Below are 10738 nucleotides of genomic sequence, written 5' to 3' on the forward strand. Positions count from 1 at the left end.
TGAGCCTATTTAACTAATTAACTGCACAGGGAGTGACCCACTTAACAGGATACCTAAGTGTCAAGTTTAACCAATGTTGGAAATTTTGATGGCGGTTTATTTTACATCTCGAGCGACGACCAAAATTTTCACTTATTTTTTATTTTTTTATAAAAAAATATAAATTTTTTTAAAATTTTAATTTTATTTTAAATTTTAATATAATATGATGAATATCTAATTTTAAATTTATTTAATTTATAATCTAATTATAAAATTCATTGGACTGCCGTAACGTCTTACGAAATTGTCACATAATGTCATGTAAGCGCAATCTCTTTCTACTGTATAAGTATATGTCTATCATAATAATCTGATGGAATTCATGGTTTAGATTAAAATTTAATTAATTTAAAAATTAAAAGATCTAATTTTTTTAAATAAAAATTAAAAATATATTTAAAAATCTCTAAATAATTTAATATTTTTATAATTAATTTTTTTATATTTTTTATAGAAAACTAGAGATAAATTCTTGACTATACTTTCAATTTAGAAGTAGTTACCCACTTGAGTTTCAAGTAAAAGTAGCTATCTATTTGAAACATATGTTAAAAGCAATTATTCACATTTTAGCTGAAATGATCCTTACACCCTTATATCCTTATATCCTTTAAAATACTACAGTATTATATTATCATAGTATAGTATTCCTTTACAATAAGATAGTATTACATTATATTAATATAGTATTACTTTATAATAATGCAGTATTGCTTTATTGTATTATATTTATACAGCATTCCTTTACAATAAGATAATATTATATTATCATAGTGTAGTATATCTTTATTGTAGTATTACTTTACAACAATATAGTATTACTTTATAATAGTGCAGTATAATTTTATATTAGTATAGTATTACTTTATAATAGTATAGTATTGCTTTATAATTGTAGGGCCAATTGGATCATTTTACCTCGATTTGGGTTGTTGCTTTTAAGTTATATTTGAAATGGGTAACTGCTTTTACTTGAAACTCAAGTGGATAATTATTTTTAAATTTAAATTTAAGTGAGTAATTTTTTTTAATTTTTTTTTACATAACATATTTTTTTAAAAAAAATTTAATTTTTCCATTCTCTTAAAAAATGATTGTATAATTTTAGAAAATAATTTCGTTCATTTTATTAAGGTGAATAGAAAGATAATATCATTATTTTTTATTATTTTCCGTACTGCCTGTAATAACACAGTTGTAAGAAGGATTATTTTAATTAAAAAATTGAGATGGTACATTTTGAAGCAAATAATGTTGTTATAACCAACGGCTAATAATAGTTTTGGAATGGCATAAATAATATGTTATTTAAAACATTAAAGCAAGATCTTCCTGTTCTAGAAAAGCCTGGCCAACTCCACTGCATGTTGTCACTTCTTTAGACCATTCCAAGATCCGCAGATGTCAAAACCCAAGTAATGTTTTCCCATATGTAGTGTTTACTGAATTCTTAAGATTAATGGCTTCCCAATACTTCAAAGCAATTATATATTCTTTTACCCAAAAAAAGAAAAAGCAATTATATATTCGGCATATATTTCTAGAATAAATTTGCTGCGGATCTGGAGTAACCAATTCAGATCTAGACCCGATACTAATGTTTGAATTTTTCTTTTTCCCTTGGCAAGGAGTCAATGCAGGCTCAAAGTAAAGGCAGAGATTCATGGAAGCCCCAAACCAAGCACGATGCAATTGGAATTATAATAGAACTAGAACTTGACATGTAGAGCTAGAACTAGAAATTGCCGTATGTGATACAGAAAGATAAAGAGCAGCATTTGATGGATGGTTATGATTCTTGTCTGGGTTAGAGAGTGGAGGAGGAAGAGATGGATAGAGAGGGAAGAGAACTAACAGCATTTTTTGAAAGAGACGTGGGGCCCTGGGAAGGGCAAGCATGGAGGGGACGAGCACTCCACATTGATTTGGAGTTGTGGTATGTATCATGTCATGGATACAGCACCAGTATCCAGCTTGGGTGAGCTGACCACCAACCTCGACATATGAGCCCCATGTCAACCCCAATCCCCACATCGACTGTCGATCTGTTTGTAGGTTCCCCAGTTCTTCACCAACATCATCACCCTTAGGCCATGAAATCTTGTTCATGTTACCGACCACCTACCTTAGTCATTTGCCCTAATGTCGATGTCCGACCGCCTCATAGAGCGGCCAACTACTGACCTACCTGCTAAACCACCAAAATGATCCTCAATATTGATCCCAACTTAGGCATTCGCCCCAGCTTCGCTACCCAGCAGTGCATAACTAGCCCTTAGGGCCCGTTCTTTTGTAGGTAAAAGATTTACCCATGAAACTATATTTTTCTGGGTAAGTATTTCCCAGATAACATTTAGACAGGAAAATAACTTACCTATGTTCTTTTATACATGGGAAAGTGGCTTTGAAATCTGTTACCCATGTTCTTTTGCATTATTACTTTCCCGGATAAGTTGCTAAACTTTATCCATATTTCTCATAATACCCTTTATGCTTCTTGGGTCAAATTTGATGATTTATTTATAAAGCTTAATTTTTTTTGTACCAAACTAAGTAATTTTTTTTGTACCAAACTAAGCTTTTAGTCTATACCAAATTATCCTAACATAATAAAATTATCAACTTCTAATAAAGATATATTTTATTAGTTTGAGTTATTAGGCATTAACGATAGAGGCATCGGAAACGAGAAAAATGATATTTTAGGAATAAAATTAAGAGATCACTTTACCGGTTGATGGAAAAATCATTTAGCCATCCCCTGGATGGGTAAAATTTTCCTCCTATTTCATGGGTAAATGCCACCAATGGAAAATAATTTACCCATCTTGAAATCTGTGAGAACATGGGTAAGTTGGTCAATAGGAAAGTTGACCAACTTTCCCATGATATTTACCCATAAAAGAACGAGCCCTTAAGGTCCACTCCTCTTATTTTTTAGTTCGGCCATCGTGTTTGGTGGTATCCATAGGAAGTCTCCGTGTGACCGTCAAATCGATCCATTAAGGGCCATAACTAGCCGTGATGATTGCAAGGAACTCCTACGCAGCCTGATCATATCATCCATTAAGGATAGCGGCTTATCATGACATCCGCAAGAAATCCTTATGTGATCTAGTCACATTAACTCATTAAAAAACATGGCTAGCCACATGAAGGATTGAGTCACATCAACCATCAAGTTCACTAGGGTCATCAATGGAAACAGTCGGCCACGTGCCACCTGTTGAGTTTACGAAAATCAAGGGTATGCCCCACAGGAGCAGGGTGGCCTCATGCAATCATTTCCTTCCATAACTCCTCTATAAATAAGGAAAACAAGGGACCAAGGATATGCCAAAAAAAAACTCTCACACATGCTCTTTCCCCTCTCTTCTAGATTACTGATTTGAGCATCGGAGGATTTTCGTCGGAACCATTCTCGGTCGAAAACTTTTTTTGCAGGTCCAATCATCGTCATCTTCGTCGAATTTCTATTTACTTCAGTCACTCCGGCCCAATTCGAAAATCTGCGGCAACATATCAGAATTAGAATAGATGTCAAAAAGCCTTAAGTAATTTTTTACTAAAAGTAGTGCAAATTGCCGGCTCATGAATACCTAGATCTAGCAGCCAATTAAAGTATAAATAATTTTAGATGAATAAGTAGGTATGTTATTTCTTCTACCATAATTGAATCAAAAATAATTACTCAATTTTTTGAGGCAAGATGGATATAATTTAAGTTTTGACTACAGGAAATTACAAAGTGCTATAGATCTTAGTGTGATGCATAAAATTGTTCCATTAACAGATATCTTGGTGGTGCTTTGCCCACTCCATGGGCTTCGATCCTCATTGTATGCTGGCAAACTGACATCCTGAGATTAAACTTTAATTCAATATAGCATGAGCACTTGGGATCTTCCTCTATTAATTTGGAGCAAATTCAGGAAGAATGTCATCCACCTTGTTCTTCGTGACAACGACAATAACATTGACATCATGCTTTGTAATAACTTGGTGGTATATTTAGATACGAACAGTAAGAGAACAGGTATTTAGAGATTTGTAGACCTCTGCCGAAGAAACGGCTGAGCAGTAGGAGAGACTCTGAGGCCTAGGCACTAGCAATTCCGTTCAATGGGTTGGAGATCTCCGTAAAGAGGAGAGAAGGCTCCATAATTTCTGGGGTTGATCCTCCTGTATCTTACTACAAACAAAATGCCAGCTTTTCAATGATTGCAAGACCTTGTGAAGAACCAAGAAGATAGAAACAACTCTTCCGAAGGATACACTATAGCCAAGTTTTGGAGTAGGAGGGTGTACGTGGTTGGTTGATTAGAGTTCATGGTTCCCTCTCGTCTTCAGAGGATATCCAATTGAGACAGCTGACCGATTTTCTTTTCACTATATGTCCGACCTACCAGAGATATAGATGTGATTATGTGGAAACCAAATAGTGAGAGCTCTTCAATGTGGTTTCCTACTATAAATTCTCAATTGTGGAGGTTTGAAGTGGAGATTTCACGAGTTACTCTGGAAAGCAAAGATGCTAGAAAATGTCAAAGTGTTCTTTTGGCCAACTTTAAGAAGAAGTTGCACACCGGTGAGGTCCTTGCTAGAAAAGGTTTGAGAATATCTTAGGCTACTCGCTTTGTAGTGTTCGGGAAGAGAGAGTCTCTCACCTATTCATTAGGTGCCCTTTCGCTCAAGCATGATGGCCTCCTATTCTTGCACGCTTAAATGTCAAGATAATGCTTCCCAATTTTCAATCTGGACTATATGGAGGAAGAGATTGATTCAACCAAGATTTTGAGAGGAATGGATCTAACAGGTCAGCTCTATTATGTAGCATATATGGTATGAGTGGATAATATTCTTGAAAAGAAGGATGACTGTAACTTTAGTTGTGCATAAGCCTTTGTATGCATTCTCTCATTGGGGTAACCTAAGCTCTGGAAACGCTTTAGGTAGCCATAGAGCTATTTTAAGCAAGTTGTCCTCCAATTGCTAAAATTATATCCTCTCCCTTGTACCATCTTCTCCTTGTTCCATTTGTAAATTTCTTCTATTAACATAGCGTGGGGGAAGTTTCTCACTTCCTATGCTTTTCCCTCAAAACAAACTCTTCTGGAGGAATGCTGTAGAATTTTGTTCCTTCTAATCTCCCAAAATGGATACCAACAGTATCCGAGCAACCCCGCGTATCAGGCTGCAGAAATGGTTCATGTGAGTAACATATGTGGCAGGGCAAAGGATGCTTTAGCAAAATATCTAGTTTCTCATGGTGATGGTAGTACCGGTCAAGGCAGCATGTGGTTCAAATAATGCAAATTTTGGGTAGCTAGCTTGTTTCCTGTTTCAAGAATGTGGATTTCTATGGCTCAGAAAACACAGGTCCAATCTAGAACGACCAAAGGCTAGCTAGCTGTGTCTGGTTATAAAATTAACTTTAAGCAAGAAGAGATATATAGTGGGTTGGTTATTCCACCAAATTTCTTATCCTTTCACGGGATTGGACTGTTAGAAGAACAACATGATTTAATATTATGATAAAATATAAATTATGTGAGTGGGATTATGCATGCGTGTCTAGGTACAAGAGATGTATTAAATATGAGTACATGAACTTATGTCTAAAAATATATTTGTGGCTTTTCGGAAAGTGCGAACACATGTATTAGAAGATTAGGAATATGTGTATGTCCAAATATGTTAGATATTAATTAATGTATTTATAAGTAGGATAAATAGAAGAGGTTTTCTTAGTGTGTAGTAGGAGTTGGATATGAAATGAATATAAGTTGTGATATTGTTAGTAATTTCTCTCCTCTCTCAAGCATTTCTTATCATATGTGATTGAGTATCCACTATCAAATTCTAACAAATTGGTATCAAAGCCGCATGGTCCTAAGGTAATAGTCAAAGCAAGATACAATCCGAAGAGGTATGAAGGTGGAAGAATATTTTTCATAAGTTAAAATAGGAAAATCCAGGCTAGAAGACCTATTAAGTGTATAGTTTGCAAATTGTATGATACTTTGGGTTCAAAATCAGGAATAGATACACATTGAGTAGTGCGGGTCAAAAAAAGAAGACTAGAAGTCTTTCGTGGAAAGAGATGAAAAAGTCTCTGAAAAGTGCAATTGCCAAGTGAATTATATTTTTTGATAAAGTACAATGAAAAACTATATACCTGGTGAGGTAATATAAATTATTGTAATAATTTTATTTAAAACGATACTCAAAGTTTGCTTGAGAATTTAAATTTATCATCATCTCATTTTTATGTGAAAAGTATAAATTAGATTATGATCCTATTTTTATGGCTTATACTAATCTTGATGACGAATATAGGAGACATATGATTTATGAGGATAAATTTAGTATAAAGAAAGAACTGGAGCAAGAAGCACATTAAAGCAATCAAGCATTTCAGAATTATATGTGACTTTGTAATAAAGACGTGAACTACAAAGAACTATGAGATTTGGAATATGACCATCAAAAACTGACTGAGATGTGCAAGAAAGTGGTAGAGGAATGTAATGTATTGAAAGAGAAGTTGGCATGTTGGACAATAGTATAGAGGGATTCAATAGTAATTATAATAAAAGAAAGAATATCCATCCTGAAGATATATTTCAGCTGTCAGAGATTTTTCTTCAGGATGGGATCAGTTTGAAAAGATGAAGTAAAAAAGTTAAACAAAATTCATGTCTAAGAGGGGGTGTTGGAAGATAACCATGAATTTAGTATTATGATAAAACATATTAAACTATATGAGTGGGATTATACATGCATGTCTAGATATAAGAGATGTATTAAATATGAATACATGAATTTATGTCTAGGAATGTGTTTGTGGCTTTTAGAAAAGTGTAAATACATGTATTAGAAGTTTAGGGATATGTGTGTATCTCTTAGAAAAGTATGTGAGATATTAATTAATGTATTTATGATAATATAAATAGAAGTTATTTCCTTAGTGTATAGTAAGAGTTGAATATGATAAATGAATATAAGTTATAATATTATTAGTAATTCTCTCCTCTTTCAAATATTTTTTATCATATGTGATTGAGTATTTACCATCAAATTCCAATATATTGTGCTCTACGGAGATAACTCATTGTATTGTTGAAAGAATAACGAGGAATAGAGATAGCCAAACTCTCATTCCCTCTTTGTGACCAAGTACGGCCAAAGAGTTTGCGTGCATATGAGTATTTGGACTCCCTAATTAATTGTATATTTTAATAAATAGAGGGTCCAAATGGTGCAGGCCGCCAGGGTGCTCATTGACCATCAGTGTTGTGGCGTGACATCCACCACCAGTTTTTATCTGACATGGCTGCAAAGTATATTTTTAGACGAAAGAACAGTCATGGTAACTACAAACATGCTTACGATGTGGACGGTCTGCTGACCAAGTTGTCTCATTCTTCTCGCTAGTCTAGTTTTGTGCACCTCACAGGAGGAGGAGGAGGAGGAGGAGGAGGAGGAGGAGGGAATGCCACCTAATAATAGTGTGTCGATTTGGCGCCACCAAATTAAGTTGAAACAGTCTCTAAAGATCCCCAAGAAACCAGCCTGACCACATCTTCTCCAACCTCCAGCCAAAGGGGGACCCATCTCGCAATCGACTCCCACCCTCCACCACCCTATATAAACACCACCTTCCCCGCTTCCTTCCAAGGCCAGAACACATAAGGAGCTCCGGCTCCAAGTCTTTCTTTATCCTTCCCCTCTTCTCTCCATTCCATTTTATTAGGGTCCATTCTCCACCTCCTCTTATAAGGTGCAAAAAGAAAAGGGGGGGCAAAAAAGTTTAAAGATGGCGAAGAAGGTCCTCATCGGGGCCGTCTCGGGGATCCTCCTGGTGGCGGCGGTGATCGGCGTGGTGGCGGGTGTCAGGCGGTCCCAAACCACATCCTCGGGCGGCGGAGATGTCGGCTTGTCGAGCACATCCAGGTACGTTTCCGCCTTCTGCCAACCGACGCAGTACCAGGACACGTGCGAGCGCACCCTTTCGAAGGTGAGCAACTCGACCGCCCCCAACGAGATCATCCAGATGGCGATCAACGCCACCAAGGACGCAATCCGGTCCAAATTCGACGTACCCGACAAGATCCTGAAGGACATCCCGAGCCTGGCCCCCAACCTCCCCCAGCGCAACTTGTCGATGCTCCAGGACGCGCTCACCGACTGCAAGAAGCTCCTCGAGGACACCATCGACTTCCTCGACGCCACCTACGTGCTGTCCAACAACATGGAGGATCTGGTCCTCCGCTCCAACGATGTCATCACCTGGATGACCTCCATGAACCTCCAGGTGTCGTCCTGCCTCGACGGCATCGAGCACCCCGCCGTCCATCAGGCCATGATCAAGGAACTCGGCAACTCCACCGAGCTCCGCAGCAACGCCCTCACCATGGTCGCCCGGGCCTCCAAAGTGTTCCAGGCCTTCGGCATCCAGTTGAACACCGGCGCCGACTCCCGCCGCCGGCTTCTCACTCACGACGAGACCGTCTACGACAGGGACTCCGAGGGGTACCCCACCTGGCTCTCCACCACCGACAGGAAGCTGCTGGCCCAGGACATGGTGAAGCCAAACGTGGTGGTGGCCAAGGACGGGAGCGGCAACTTCAAGACCATCAACGACGCCCTCAAAGCCATGCCGGCTGCATACCCCGGTCGGTACGTCATCTACGTCAAGGCCGGCGTCTACAATGAGAAGGTCCTCATCGACAAGAAGAAGATCAACATATTCATGTACGGTGACGGCAGCAAGAAGACCATCGTGACCGGCAACGCCAACTACAAGGCCGGAGTCAAGACCGATCAAACCGCCAGCTTCGGTGAGCTGCCTCTTCCTTGCTAATTTATAGTGATGATATAGGGAACTACATATCTAATATCTATACAAGTCCACTCTTCTGAATGGACCATGGCGATAAGCATCGGCTAATAATTACAAGACAAAGACAAAAAGAACTTTTGCTATACGTGGATTTGATACTGATATATTGGAGGCGTGGGCTATTTGCAGCCGTGCAGGCGCCCGGTTTCATCTGCAAGCATATGGGCTTCCGCAACACCGCGGGACCCGAGGGGCACCAAGCAGTGGCCTTCCGTATCAACGCCGATCTCGCGGTGTTCTTCAAGTGCCGGTTCGATGGGTACCAGGACACGCTGTACGTCCAAAGCGGGCGCCACTTCTTCCGCAACTGCGTCGTCTCAGGAACCATCGACTTCATCTTCGGCGGCGGGGCGAGCGTCCTCCAGAACTGCCTCATCATCGTCCGCCGCCCGATGGACAACCAGTTCTCCGCCGTGACGGCCGCCGCTGGTGACCTCCCTGATGAGAACAGCGCCATCGTCATCCACAACTCCCGCATCCGCCCCGACCAGAGGCTGTTCCCCGACCGGTTCAGGCTCAAGACCTACCTCGGCCGGCCCTGGAAGGCGTACGCCAAGACCGTCGTCATGGAGACGGAGATCGGTGACCTGATCCAGCCCGAGGGGTGGAAGGAGTGGGATGGGCAACCGGAGCATTGCAAGACGGCGTACTACGCCGAGTTCCAGAACCGCGGGCCCGGAGCGGATACCCGCGCCCGGGTGAGGTGGCCCGCGTTCCATGTGATCCAGCGACAGGAGGCTCAGAAATTTACGGTGTCCAATCTGTTGTACACTCATGGTGGCGACTGGATCGCCCTCGCGGGTGCACCCCAAATCAAGGGCTTCCGCCGCGCCTAAAACGGACGCACGTGCATGGGTGCCCTCAGCCGTGCATGCATGCAAAGGTGGCGTGGAAAGAGCGAACGACGCGAGAGAAGAGTTGGGAGAGAGAAGCTGAGAGCAGAGATGAGAGTGTGAAGCTGCTTGCTCTTTCTAATTTATTTTTACTTTGTGTTTTGAAAGAATAAGGATGGAGAGAGAAATATGTGGATTTGGTTTTTCTTTAAAATGAAGGATTGAATGGTTGGATGATCTCCGATCCATTCTAACCTCCTTTCTTAATTGAAATTCTTATATTATTATTTTCTGTTATCCTCTGCAAGTTTGCATGGAATTTTGTGGCATAACCTTGGGTAATCACCTTTACATTTTCACATCGGACTTTTTAATTCTCTCCAACTCTTCCTAATAATGCATGCATTTATCGATATATCATCAACAGCAGCATCAGTGTGTTTCTAGTGCGTTGTAAGGACGCGGGGTTGGGTAGGTTGTAGCCCAAAAAAAAGTAAAGAAGAAACATAGAAAAGAAGAGTTAAAAACTATCCTCCATCAAACGAAAATATGGCACTTGACTGCTTGGATCCTGAGCAGCTCGCTGGAGAAATTTTGCCTCCGGAGAAACATATCACTTATACCTCGAGCTCCAACATTGGCAGAGTTCAGCTGGTTGGTTACTTTCACGGTAAATATGGAAAACTTATATGTATTAATCAATTAGTATTGGCCCTCGATCAATATTCTTACAAACCAACCCCTTCTCACTGGGATATTTGGCTAGCTTAGCTTCTAGCTTACCATGACCCTGATGAGCACTACTCAAGTCCACTGATCCTGCGAACTACAGCGCTGCTATATATTTTGGAAACTCCCCAAGAAAACCTCATTTGTCGCTGTGATAAAAGTGATCCTCGAAATGAACCAACCATTCATCAAAAAAAAAAAAAAAAATGACCCATCCCAATTAGACTCA

At 39.8% G+C, this 10738-nt stretch overlaps 1 protein-coding gene across 1 annotated transcript; it reads left to right on the top strand.

Annotated features, from left to right (window-relative positions):
• Nucleotides 1-7702: 7702 nt before the first annotated feature.
• Nucleotides 7703-10077, top strand: LOC105058352 (pectinesterase). The gene is made up of 2 exons (XM_010941246.3): nucleotides 7703-8885; nucleotides 9077-10077. Exons 1-2 carry the CDS (start codon nucleotides 7862-7864, stop codon nucleotides 9781-9783), a joined length of 1731 nt encoding a protein of 576 aa, XP_010939548.1. The 5' UTR covers nucleotides 7703-7861; the 3' UTR covers nucleotides 9784-10077.
• The last annotated feature ends 661 nt before the right edge of the window (nucleotides 10078-10738 follow it).

The sequence above is a fragment of the Elaeis guineensis genome, chromosome 15 (assembly GCF_000442705.2).
Source record: "Elaeis guineensis isolate ETL-2024a chromosome 15, EG11, whole genome shotgun sequence".
In the NCBI taxonomy this organism is placed as follows: domain Eukaryota; kingdom Viridiplantae; phylum Streptophyta; class Magnoliopsida; order Arecales; family Arecaceae; genus Elaeis; species Elaeis guineensis.